Genomic DNA, 14161 nt, shown 5'->3' on the forward strand with positions numbered 1-14161 from the left:
TCCTCATGCGGGCGCAGAGAGAATCTGTTGTTGTTGGACGTTGAGACTTACCTGTCCAACCCTTGTCAGAGTGACGTCATCAGTAATTTGGGACAATCGGCGGAAACGTGATAGGTCCCACCTCGGTGAATGGAAGAACGAGCCCACACCTGCGCTAAGCATCCCGAGCATCCTGAACGAGTCAGGTAGGGGATTTATTTGTGCGTATTTGGCGTCAGGGCTGTTGCCTTGCTCTGCGCTCTGTCAACATGAGAGCAACGTTGAAGCGGAAAATCTGCATTTTGGGTGGGATTTTCCTTTTGGTCTTGGTGGGCATTTTTCTAATAAATGAATATAAACGTGTAACGAGGACTGACAGACTGTCCAAAGAAGCGGACACATTACGCGTGGCCGCGGGGTTTTCTGTCATGCAGGCAAGCATCAACAATTTCAGTGAGTCAGTGATTATAGTGGTTACAATGCTCTGAACGCTGCTCTGAACTTTAACTAGCTCTTGATTGTGGTGGGAAACAGGCAATTATGCGCACTGCATTTGTTAATAAGCAAAAATGAGTAATGCCCCTTTCTCTTTTTGTTCCTTTCGCCTCCATCTCCCACGTGTCAAGGCATCGCGCTCCGAGGTTTCCAGGAGAGGCAGGATGCCATAAAGAAAATGCTTGAAGATGGCAGAGACGGAAAGATGAAAGCTGCAGAGGTCAAAGAGGCACCAGTCCAAAAGCAGCCAGAGCAGAAAGAGCAACCCAAAGCAAACATCCAGGAGAAAAATGAAGCCCCCCAAAAGAAACTGCGCCCCAACTCTGCCCTGTTCAAGCACTGGGGGCACAATCTGTCCGAGGACGACCAGAGAGAGGCAGAGGCTCTCTTTGAGAACTTTGGATACAACGTTTTTCTAAGTGATCGCCTTCCTTTAGATCGACCTCTTCCAGATACCAGGGATCCAAGGTACATGATCATTTCCTAAGATGGCAGACCTGACTTTCTACTTCATACGCTAAGAAAGATGAAAGTAACACTTCCTAAGACCCAAAGGAGCACGGTTTAAGGTTTTGATTTCTTTAACATATCAGTTCTTTTATAAATTCAACCATATACAGTTTTTCTGCCTAAACGTAACAATGTAGGTTGTGTGACTAAATTTAATCATGTAGTTATTGTTACTAAACCTAAACATGTCTGTTTAACCACACAGACTTTGTACTGGCATCTCATAGCGGTGCCAAAGAAATTATTTACTTTCTATTTGAGACGCCAAAGATACTTGCCAAGTATTTTCTGTCCTGGCTTGATTGTTGCAGTTCTTGTCTCTGAGACACAAAGAAACATTTTGCACTTTACACAATTCACAAAGTTTCATCATCAGTTTTTTTGTTTTTGGTTTTTTTCCTCCTGAAGTAGGAAAGAAGTTGAAAATGAGAAGAAACAATCTTTCTTCTGTGGGAATGCAGACACACTTTGTGTGACTAGTATGCAGCATAGTGTGTAAAGTGTACTCCTGTATGTTTTAGACACGTGACAGGGTCACCGCTCTTCACTATGTCTTTACCATGAGGGAAGGTAAAGGGAATGACAACTCCATATATGGTAATAGTCCAAATTCCTTTTCTGGAAAAGTACTGGTATTTGGGGCGGTGGCCATCAGCTATATCTATTCTATAGTTTCCCCCTATAGCTCAGATCTCTCCGTGTGTCCCATGAGGGTTGATCTCCAGAGCGCTCTGTATAGTTTTAAATAAAACCTATGATCAGCTGAACCACTCCAGACGTCTTTGTGTACTTCCTCATCAAACGGACCTGGGTAAGTTAAATGCGAACTCAACAATTTGGTGGCCCGTACGGGGACGAGGAAAATTGGACTGACTACCTGAGGAACGCATTGACAATATACTTGGCGCCACAGACAGGTTAGCAGAAACCTTTTCATGAATTCTGCATAATTGGCATATTCTAAAATTACAATTGTCAATGTGTGAATCGGGATAGTTATAAATTTGGACGGTTTGGGGTGGTAGGTCGTCATTTCGTGTTGGATCGATTGACGAAAAAAAGAAATAAAACCGTGTTGGATCGGTAATAGAAATAAACCTTGTTGGATAGGTAATAATAGAAAAACCGTGTTGGATCGGTGGGCTTTAAGCTTTTATTCCCGGTTGTGGCGGACCCACCAGTTCCCGACGGGGGACTGGCAGAGCTGGGTTGCAAGACCCGGGGAACTGGGGAACCCCGAAATAATAAGTCATGTCGGATTGACTCATAAACAAAGGACGCTGTGTTAGATAGGTTGTGTAGAATTTTAGGTTTTAAATATTGTGCATTTGTGTGGATCTCGAGGAAGTTTGAGTGAATCTATGTCAGTGTGAATTAAGGAGTGGGGAGTGAGGACAGTAAGTGTGTGTGTGTGGAAAGCGCCAGAGATAGAGAGAGACAGGAAGTGTAGGGGCGCGGGGTTTGTGAAGACAGAGAGAAACGCGGAAGTGAGAGAAGGTAAGGTAAGTAAGGCTCCGCCTATATTTGGTTCCCTCTACTGGAGGAAGAGGGAATTCTATTATAATTTATTTGGCTCCCTCTCCTGAAACAACTAGGGATAATAATAACTATAGATAGAGCCCCCTCTGGTGAGGAGGGGATAAATTAATAAAATAAAATAAATAAATAAATAAATAAAATAAGATAGAATAAAATAAATAAATAATAATAACAATAATAATAAACAAATAAATAAAAATAAAATAAATATATAATACAAGAATAAATGATAATAAATAAATATAAGAAGAATAATAAAGAATAACAATAGCAACAATATACAAAATAAAGATAGACCATGCATTAATTTGGAAGGCAGACTTGAATATAACAATGGAAAGACACCTGGACCAACAGGTAAGTGATGAGGAATGGGGCCCGTCTGAAAAATGGGTGAAACTGGAAACTCAGGTGCCATCAACCCTGGCGGCAGGTCGGCTGAAGCAGGGGCAGAAGAATACAAAAGAAGAAATGGAAGAACAATATAGGAAGAAGTTAATGGTTTGATTAAGGAAAAAGGAAGAAACCCACAGGATCGAGCTGCCCTGATCCCATGGATATGGGAGAAGGCACATGGACACGAGAAACGGGCCAAGGAAGCAGGAATGGAAGGAGAAAAAGCTTCCATCCTTAGTAAAGGTAAGTTCAGACAGAGAAAACAGGAAGAGGAGGCAGAGGCCAGTACCTGGATTAATATAGCCCTGCTGTGGCAGAGTAACCAGCATCTACACAAGGATAAGACATGGAAGGCCAAAGAGGGAACTGATGAGAAATTGCCGCCACCTTATTTCGTAAGTAGTCCATCTGCACCCTCGGTTCCTACTCTATATCCTGTAATAGAGATCAAAAAAGGAGAATTGCAAGTGCCTGATCTGCCTCAGCCTAGTCCACAGGTCCACACACAGAAATCAGGCTATAAAGAGTACATCGATTGGGAAACTTTGAAGTTAACTCCCTCTGGAAGTGGATGAAGCTCCCCGGATCACGCGGCAGAACCTGTTCCTTTTGCAGACAGAGCACATAGAGAGGGAGGCCCCAGGAACGTTCATATTCAAACACCTCCTGAGACGAAGGTAAGTACTGATAGGTGGACAGACCCACAGATATTAGACCGGGAAGTTTTGCTGAAGTTCACCCCACAAAGACACCCAAAGACAGGACAGATAGTCCTCTGGGCGGAAGGAACATGAGGTCCAGAGATGAAGGAGGCTGAGGAAGAAGAAATGAACGGCTCAGCTGGAAAGGTGACTGGTAAACTAGAGGATCCAGGTCCTAGTGAGAACTAATTGCCAAAAGCTCAGATCATGGGGACCCCCCAAGGGTCCCCCACCTTTCCCCAATCAGTCCACCCAATCCATTGAGAGCAGCGAGGATGAAAAGGACCGACTGGAGGACGGGGAGGTAAATCAGCATCATTCTTTAAAACCACCCTTGTTGGCTTCGGAAGGAAGTGTGAAGTATCGGCCGTATGGGCTCGGGGATGTGCAGGTGTTGGTGGATCAACTTCCCCCAGTGGCAGAGGGAGGAGGTTTGTGGCTTGGCAAATTGGACAAGCTGATCGCAGGGCAGAGATTGGCATTGGGAGACTTTAGGGCGGTTAGTCAGAGGTGCCTGACCAGTATAGATGCACGAGACCTTGAGAGGGCAGCAGGGACTTTGCGCCAGCAGGATGAGAAGCCGTTTGCGCAATGGGCTGGTGACCTGAGCAGGGTGATTAGAGAAAAATATCCATTACCCACTTCATCCGCCGTGCCCAAACTGGCATGGAATTCGAAAGAAAATCCAAGGATCTTCTTGGATCAGACTAAGGAACTGTGGGTGCGTCATACTGGGTGTCATCCTGGCAAACCAGGGCCCCAGAGGGAGTGGTTTATAGACAGGCGGTGTTGGAGGGAGTACCGGAGAAGGTAAAAACTGCTATGTGTGACAATTCTGATTTACAGGGGGCTGACTCTGTAGTGTGGGAGAGACATCTGGTGCACCATCTGACTCGTGTTCAGCAACAACTGCAAAAGGAAGACGAGCAGAATAAGGGCCTCCAAACTCAGCTTTTAAAAAAATACAGCTGTCAGAGGCCCGGGAAAGGGTTAATTCAGAAAAAAGAAGGAGAACAACGAGGAACCAAAGAAATTGATGTGGCAATGGGGAATGGATGCTCCAGAATCCCCGGACCTGTTTCCCATACCGCCCTGGGAGCCGAATCGCCGTTTACCGGTGAACAGAAGGGGGTACAGGGGAGCTCCGAGGGGGGAAATGGATGGAGAGGATGCGGGGGGCGTGGGGGCCCACCTCGAAATGTATGCTTCCTATGTGGGGACACAGAACATTGGGTAAAAGACTGTCCTCACAGAGGTTACTTCGCCCGAGGAAGAGCCCAGGGGGGACAGGGTGCCGGTTCGTATCGTGGACGAGGTGGCCCTCCATCCTGCAACATGCCAGTGATGAACTGGGGATCTACCGTGACCTGGGATGATCCCTACCAAGAATGATACACCCCATCGAGAGGCCCGGACAGCAGTAAAACTACGGCGGATCCGCTGCTGCCCGTGATGGTCAATTACATGAAGTTGTCGTTTTTGGTCGACACTGGGGCAAAATGCTCCACTTTGAACACCACCTCAGAATCTACGCTGTCGACCCAGACTACCACAGTTATGGGCTTCTCGGGGAAGAAACAGACTCTGCCGGTGACACTGCCACTACTCACACAATTGGGCCACCAGTGCGTCCGCCACACTTACATCTACTCTCCGGGCACTCCTGTCAACCTCCTGGGCAGGGACTTACTGATCAAACTGGGGGCGACTATTCTCTGCTCCCTTGAAGGACTGAGTGTGACTCTACCAGATGGCACATGCTTGCCTTGTACCCGGTATTCTACCGGGGAATGTGCACAGTTCCTACTTAGACCCTCAGAGGAAGAGGGAGCAGATATTTACTGGGCTAAACTTTGCCCTGAACCACCAGACCAGGGAGGCATCTGGTCAGCATATCAAAGGTGGCGCCCCTGGATCTCGCTCCTTGACCCCTAGGTCCCTCCCCCGGACTCTCTCCGTGTCACCCTCTTCTATGACAGGCTCCAAACCGATTGGTACAGGGGAGAGTTCGATCAGGTCGTAGGAGATTCTTGGAGCATCAATACGGAAAATATTTATGTGGCACCAGAAGGTGTGGCGGCAGCGGTGAAGCTGCTTCCGGAACAACAACCGTGGTATCAAATGGAGGAGGATTCTACACCCCATGTGTCTCTCGCACTACACCCGAGTCGTGAGGCCAAAGAATTGGGAGGTATCGTTAAGAGGGCATTGGCTCACTCAGACTGGAAGCCCACCTCAATATCGCAGGTCTCATACGCTCCCACTATACAGACTTTTATGTACTGGCGGCACCATCTGCGACTGCCTGTATACAGGCCACTAAGATAGTCTTGATGCTTCTGGCAGAGAGGGGTTTCAAGGTTAGTAAACAGAAACTCCAAACCTGTAGAAGACAAGTCTCCTTTCTGGGGCGTTAGATCTCTCAAAAGGGGGCAGGATTGTCCCCTGCCCACAGATCCACCATACTGCACCACCCCAAGCCCCTGCTGGTAAAGGACATGCTCTCCTTCCTTGGCCTTACAGGGTACAGCTGCTCCTACGTCCCGGATTTCACGAACCTCACGAGCCCCCTCCGATGGATGGTGAAAGACCAAGGTCTGAGGAACCTCTCCGCCCACCTTGTTTGGACGACGGAGGCAGAGCAAAACTTCATCCGCCTTAAACAAGAACTGGCTACAGCAGCTGAGTTGGCCATTCCGGACTATTCACTCCCATTCTTTTTGGATGTGTCTGTCACAGATGCCGTGGCCAATGGCGTCCTGTACCAGAAAAAAAAAAGGCAGCCCAAATGTGGAAGAACTTAGAGCAATGGTGGCATCCATATCCCAAAGATATGGCCAGAGAGTTGGTCAGGGAATGTGACATCTGCACCAAGTACAACACCAGACCAACAGTGAAACCAGAGATCGGTAGGTATCCACTTATCACCAGGCCTGGATGAGAGATTGTTATTGATTTCACAGATATGGGAACCACCGTTCGAGGGTACAGGTACGTACTGATGTGTGTGGAGGTGTATTCAGGGTGGCCAGAAGCGTGGCCCACCAAGAGGGAAGACAGTAATACGGTAATCAAATGCCTGATAAATTATTATATCCCCAACCATGGCTTCCCAGAGAAAATTAGGTCAGATAATGGGACGCATTTTAAGAATTAGGATTTGTAGAAAGTGGAGGCCATGATGGGGTTGAAACATGGGTTTGGAACGGTGTATCATCCACAGTCTTAAGGAAAGGTGGAAAGGATGAATTGAATTGTAAAAATCAAATTGGCAAAAATCTGTGCACAGACCAAATTGAATTGGATTGATGCATTGCCATTGGCACTTATGTCCATCTGCTCTTCTGTTAACCAATCCACTGGGTTTACACCTTTCGAACTCCAAACAGGGAGACCTTTTCCAGGGTCCTATACCATTAGCCCAATAACCACAGTAGAGAATGAGGGTCTGTCAACCAAAGCATATTTTAACCTTTTGCAAGATCTCGTTTCAGCTTTTCCTCAACAGGTGGCGAACAAGGGGGTCTCCGGACAACAGACGGTCCCAGAAGCCGACTGGGTGCTTCTGATGGTCATCAAAAGGACGTGGTCCGAACCACATTGGACAGGACCTTATAAGGTCACGGAGAGAACATCTCACGCAGTGAGGCTGCAGGGAAAGGCGATACCTGGTACCACTGGTCGCAGTGTGTACTAGGACAACCGCCATCCAGATCCTTGACTAAGGTCCAGGAGGACCTGTAACAACATACCTCTGTCTCGGCTGAGGCAGAGAAGGACCCTCCTCAGAAAGGGGCAGAATAATCCCTGGGGAGTGAGTCAGGTATTGAGGTAGTCCACCCTCAGTCCGAAGAAAGAAGAAGCCGTCCGAAAAGGAAGGGGGTAAGAAAGAGCGCCCCTCTCCGACAAGGGCCGTGCCAAGCCTCCAGCCGACGAATAAGAGCACCGAGGGAGGCAGCGTCGAGGGATTGTTGGTTGTGATTTTGAGCGGTGGTTTCAGCTGTAGATCTATTTAGTTTATAGTGTATGTTTAGTTATTGCCAGATAATTTAGTCAACGAGTGGGGAAATAAAAGGAGATGTTTGGATTTGGGAAGGTATTGGGGGTCTTTACGACCCTGACTGTAATGATTGTTGTTTTGTGTTTGGTTCACTATGAGTTTCGATTTTTGTATTTGTAGGCATACTGGTCACATGTGGGTGTTGCTGCATTCCCTGTATGAGATCCCTGGCGCTTCGGGTAATTTCATCCGCATTAGAGAAGCAGGACCTGAAGGTCCTCATGCCTTTATTGGCTACTGATCCTGATGATCTCAATAGTGGTGTTGCCATACTGAGGCCTATTGATGTGTGATCTCCTAGGGGAGATCAAAAGGGGGATATCAAATTTTGACATTTACATAGTGGGGGTGGGCTCTTAGGAGAGCCCAAAAGGGGGAATTGTGGGAATGCAGACACACTTTGTGTGACTAGTATGCAGCATAGTGTGTAAAGTGTACTCCTGTATGTTTTAGACACGTGACAAGGTCACCGCTCTTCACTATGTCTTTACCATGAGGGAAGGTAAAGGGAATGACAACTCCATATATGGTAATAGTCCAAATTCCTTTTCTGGAAAAGTACTGGTATTTGGGGCGGTATCTATTCTATAGTTTCCCCCTATAGCTCAGATCTCTCCGTGTGTCCCATGAGGGTTGATCTCCAGAGCGCTCTGTATAGTTTTAAATAAAACCTATGATCAGCTGAACCACTCCAGACGTCTTTGTGTACTTCCTCATCAAACGGACCTGGGTAAGTTAAATGCGAACTCAACACTTCCCTGGAATAAATGTGTATTGTCAGGTTTAACCTTAAGATGCATTTCTAAAAATGTAATAAAATACGGTTAAGACTTTCATAAATATGAAAAATACGTCATTATAATTATAAAACAATTAGCACAGCAATTGGCACCATTTTAAAAAGCCAAAACACATGCTCTTTTGGCCTCACTTCAATTTAAGCGACTAGAAAGCCCAGGATGTCCTCTTGTCAACAGACAAATATGAATTGCTGACTCACAGGAGGATAACAAATATGAATTGCTGACTCACAGGAGGATAACAAATATGAATTGCTGACTCACAGGAGGATAACAAATATGAATTGCTGACTCACAGGAGGATATTGATTCACCAAAACGCGGTTCCTTGATTATATCTTTCACCTTCCTGTTGATGTTTCAGGTGTTTGAAAAAGAGCTATCCAAAGGACCTGCCAAGTCTCGCAGTGGTGTTGATCTACCTGAATGAAGCCCTGTCTGTCATCCAAAGAGCCCTGCGCAGCATCATTGACCGCACTCCTAAAAACCTACTCAAGGAGATAATAATGGTGGATGACAACAGCTCTAATGGTTAGTTAGTTGGTTGCAAACGGATCAGATTGTGTAAACACACATTAGCTAAAGACAAGCTCATGTAGTGTTTATAGACAGAGGCAGGAGATGTTGAAAAACAGTTTTATTGTGCAAATGTCACTGCTACTGATTTTCCTATGCAGTTTTTGCAAACAACCATTGACAGTAATCAGCCATTTAAAGGAGCATACAGCACTCTAATATTAGATTTCAGGTCGAATACGAACACACTATACATGACATACAGAGTAAACAGCTAACCTGGTTCTGTCCAAAGTGAAAGAAAAAAAACACCTGCCTGCACTTTCACAGCCTGGAATTCTTCAGCACATAATCGGCCTCATGTGGTTCTTGTAGGTGATTATTACCCACTGCTTGTTTCCAACTGCTTCTAATTGTTTTGCTAAGCTAACTGGTTTCTGGCAATAGCCTTATTTTACAAGACACATATGAGAGTGGTAGTGATCTTAATCATCTGCCTCTCAGCAAGAGAGAAAGTAAGCATATTTTCCCAAAATCTTCATCTCGTCAGAACCCAACATAAGACCCCTAATGGGTCGTGAACCCAGACCCTTCTTGCTGTGAGGCAACAGTGCTAACCACTCATCCACTGTGCTTTCCCCTCTGTTAAACTCTTTCTCCCTAATGTAGGTCCATATTCTCCTTCAACTCAGAAAACCTGAAGGGGGAACTTGACATATACGTGAAGTCGCTTGAGGAGCAGAACCCATCTCTTCGCATTGCTCGAGTGAGGCACACTGAGCAGCGAGGGCTCGCTCATGCCAGAGCCTCTGGGTGGAGGGCTGCTACTGCTGACGTGGTGGCCATCCTGGATGCACACATCGAAGTCCATGAGATGTGGTGAGAATATGGCTAAACTACTGCATGTACTTGTATACACTGGATTACATGTAAGAATTTTTATATAAGTTCTATCATGCTAACTTGTCTTCCTAAAGAACTTTGTAATTATAAAAAATATATATTTTATATTGAGATTTGCTTAATGTTTTCAAGCTTACCATGTCACGATTTGCGGTTTTAGTTTGAAAAGACCAAATACACTCACAGAGAACTGGTACTCAGGGCAGGGGAATTTTATTAACAGAAATCAATCAACACAGGAACAAAGGCTTTGAGAAAACAAAGGGTAAAGACCAAGCAAGACGAAGCACAGAATACAGACACACGGACACAGAACTCGGACGAACACAGAAAAACGGGGAAAACTAAGAATTCGGTCTGGTCGCACACACCAATGGGGACACAGACTCAAAATGCTGAACTCATAGGAGGGTCTGGTCACACATACTCACGGGGACACAGATTCACTCACGGAGAACTACTAAACACAGAACTTGGAGCTGCCTGGGTCACGCACACACTGGGGACACGTCAGGCTACACAGACATACGCACGGAGCACAACACAAGACATGGACGGAAAACTCAAAGAAACATGAAAAAGATTACTTAACACACACAAGGCTCCACAGACAAAATCCAGATGGAAAAAATCAGGCAGGGCTGGAAACCAAAACTGTGTGCTATTTAAAACGGATCATGAATTTTCTGACGGGAAACGAAACCACAAACGGCAATTGACAAAGAACAAAGGGAAAAGGAGGGGTATTTAAACTAAAAGGGAAAACAAGACACAGGTGAAGCAATCCTGGATCCTGCAGAGTCTTTCAAAATAAAAGTCCATAACAGGAAGTCCAAGGCAGGATCCTGACATACCACAACTGATTACAAGCACTGACAGGTTTATTACATCTACACAGTTATTTTTACTGGGAATTAGACGCACTTCCCCTGGAAACAACCTCTAGTGAGATGATGCTCTTTCTCACATTTTTGCTTTTCCTTAACCAGAATAGTTTTAGTAGGAGTTCACACCCTGTTTACACTCACACAGATATACACATTTGTGACTACCCAGTACAGCCACTGTCTGATGCCAAAACAACCAGTCTGATCGACTGGCCACTGAGCAGCTCTGTTGTGACAGTTGGAGCACTGCAGTGGTAATAATGAGGGTGGGTGCTCTTCAAACTGCCAACTGTCTAGTTACAGACTCATTTGTAAAGTAGTGACCAGGTTAAATAATTCAAATTGTTGAACACTATCTGTATCAGTATTCAACATTTTTCAGTCTCAAGCAAACACTTTCTGCACAATGGTCCACCAAGTGCATGGAAGGGTCACACAGACCAGTTTGTTGTGGTCATAAGTCATGTTGCACAAAGGGATGGAAATTTTAAATGAACGGTCTCATCATTATTTATTCAACAAAGAAAATGACACACAGAAAAGCACTGTGTGGAGTTTCAGATCAAAGAAGTTTGTTGCAATGATGCTTCTCTTCTTTTGCCTTTATGCAGGGCTGAACCACTGCTTACACAGATTAAAGGCGACAGAACAGTGGTGGTGTCCCCTGTATTTGACAGAGTCAACTTTGATGACCTCAGGGTTTTTAAGTACAGTCCAGCAGCACATGCTTTCGACTGGGCTTTGTGGTGCATGTATGAGAGTTTTTCACCCGAGTACTACAAGGTCAACGATGGGTCACTGCCTGGGAAGTAAGTTAAATCAGTCTTCTGATTTATGAATAAATATAATGTCATGGTCTTATTAATTGTTTTGAAATGATAGGCTCCAGCAGATCCCTGTGAGTCTAAATAGGCATAGGCAGGTATAGGAAATGGATGAATGTTTTTAAATGGCACAGTGGTAACAGTTTTCATCTGTCTCCTCAGGAGCCCATCTGTCATGGGAATAATGGTTGCTGATAGGAAGTTTCTCGGGGAAATTGGAGTCCTTGATGAAGGAATGAAGGTGTATGGTGGAGAAAATGTTGAGCTGGGAATTCGTGTAAGTTAACGTTGCATATTTAATACTAAATTCACTAACAAAATCTGAAGAGTCCCAGTGTGTTATGGTTTTACAGAGGGTTATGTGCTCTTATGTGTAGTCCATTTTAATGAATAGGATAAAGTGAAAAGAGTACATTGTAACTCAAATAGGTGTGGACATGTGGAGGCAGTATTGAAGTAGTCCCATGCTCCAAGATCGCTCACATTGAAAGACTCCACAAACCCTACATGCGAGATCTGACTCATGCCATGAAGAGAAATGCTCTGAGAGTAGCAGAAGTCTGGATGGATGAGTACAAACACAACGTCAACTTGGCTTGGAAATTGCCATTTGAGGTACTGAGCAAAAATGATGATATCCTCTTATGACATGAAACTTACACACTGCATGATAGTCAAGAGATAAATAATTAAAAGCTTTTCTTGTAAGTAGATACTTATGACTGACTGTAAATAATAACTTAAATTTAAGTAAAATAATAGTAAAAATCTTTGCCTCTGCAGAATCATGGAATTGACATAGGAGATATCTCTGAGAGGAAAAAACTCAGAGAGAGGTTAAAATGTAAACCTTTTAAATGGTACCTGGAAAATGTGTATCCTAAGTTAGATCCCTGGGACAACCTGCTTGCCTATGGAGGAGTAAGTTGAGTTAAAGTGCTGGTACTGGGGGGTGGGTGTTCATGACAAGTTTCACTGACAACAAGCCTCATTACCCCACTGACAGATGAAGAATCTTAATGCCAGCATGTGTTTAGACCAAGGTCCAGTACCAGGTCACACACCCATCGCCTACCCTTGCCACTATTATGGACCTCAGGTAAGTTATGTAGCTAAGGGGTTTTCTTAAGATGATTATATTAGATCATCAGAATCCTTGTCTTTCTACTGCGCAATCTACCTTCTGACCTTTTTCTCTTTTTAGTTTACTTATTATCGTGCAAACGGTGAGCTCTACATCGGCGGCATCAAGTCCCACAAGAACAGTGACAACAGGTGTCTAAGTGACCCCGGCAATAAAGAAACTGAGCCGGGCCTTTACAATTGCAAAGAGGCTTTGCAGAAAGGAATGGGGATATACTGGGACTTCACTCAGGTAATATAAAATACAAGTCGTATATTGATGTCACAGAAAATGCTGAAGAAATATGTACGTTAATAAAAGGGTCAACAAAGTGTCTGTTGCCTCTCTGCAATTAGAGCATAGTTTAGTTTAGGTGTAGTTGACCATATAGCTTAAAAGTCTTTACTGTGGCTGTGTCAGTATGAAAAGATCAAATACTGCACCACAGTATTTTTGACACCTTTCTCTTTTCTAGGGTAAAGAACTGAAGAACAGACAGACAAAAAGATGTCTGGAGATTATAAAGGGAAAACTTCTAATACAGGAATGCTCTGGCCAAAGATGGGAAATCCAAAACATAATCAAAGCCTTTTAAAACATCTGTGTGGGCAACAACAAGTGCACTTCTCAGCTCATAGGTCAGTGGTTAACCATACCACAATATGGGAAATGTAGTCAGTCAAGTGTGACAACTGTTATATGAGTATTTTAATTATTTGATTCTTCTGTTACTTTGGGTGAAAAAACAAATAACTGAATTTTTTAATTCTTAAGTGAAAGGGACTCCTTTAAAACATTTTGCAAATCTTCTTATTTGTCAAATTAAAGCTATAAATAATTTTTATTATGACATTTTCGATCAACTGCTTACCTTATTAAACATTTATTACATTAAGTGAAAAATATGAATACTTAAGCCTAAACTGATGGTAAATGTTCTTTTGGCATCTGAATGTCCATTAACTGAGCATGTGGAGCAGAGCTGTCAACATCAGGGAAGCCTGGGTCAAGACCAAAAATGTCCACTGTCTTTTAAATAATGTGCTGGAATGATTTGTCAAAAATAAATAAATATCTGACTGTTTTCACCTGTGTTCATTTAGTTAGTGTATTTTTACCTGGGGGGTATTCCAGAAAGAAGGTTTAGTGAAAACTCAGAGTAGTTTAACTCTGAGTTGAAGGAAACTGTTTCAGAAACAGAAATCATTTAAACTTGTAATCAGTCACCATTGTAACTTACACTTTGAAACTAACCTGAGTTAGACTGTTTTTAGACTGAGTTTCTGTTTCTCCCTTCCTGTTGAGTTTGCAGAAGCTGTCAGACAGCTGGTTCATTTCCTCATACTTGCAGTTCATATCAAACCATCAAGTCAAAGGACTTTAACATTTACACGACTTTAACATGCTGTTCTTTTGTCTCTCCTCTAT

The 14161-nt window shown here is 44.1% G+C and overlaps 1 protein-coding gene across 1 annotated transcript; it reads left to right on the plus strand.

Moving 5' to 3' along the window:
* Positions 1-205: 205 nt before the first annotated feature.
* Positions 206-14161, plus strand: LOC113133615 (probable polypeptide N-acetylgalactosaminyltransferase 8). Its single transcript, XM_026312546.1, has 11 exons — positions 206-432; positions 606-942; positions 8845-9011; positions 9689-9875; positions 11398-11595; positions 11773-11887; positions 12040-12225; positions 12394-12531; positions 12617-12709; positions 12815-12985; positions 13209-14161. The coding sequence occupies exons 1-11, from the start codon at positions 249-251 to the stop codon at positions 13326-13328; spliced, it is 1896 nt and encodes a 631-aa protein (XP_026168331.1). The 5' UTR covers positions 206-248; the 3' UTR covers positions 13329-14161.

Source organism: Mastacembelus armatus, chromosome 6 (assembly GCF_900324485.2).
Source record: "Mastacembelus armatus chromosome 6, fMasArm1.2, whole genome shotgun sequence".
Lineage (NCBI taxonomy): Eukaryota > Metazoa > Chordata > Actinopteri > Synbranchiformes > Mastacembelidae > Mastacembelus > Mastacembelus armatus.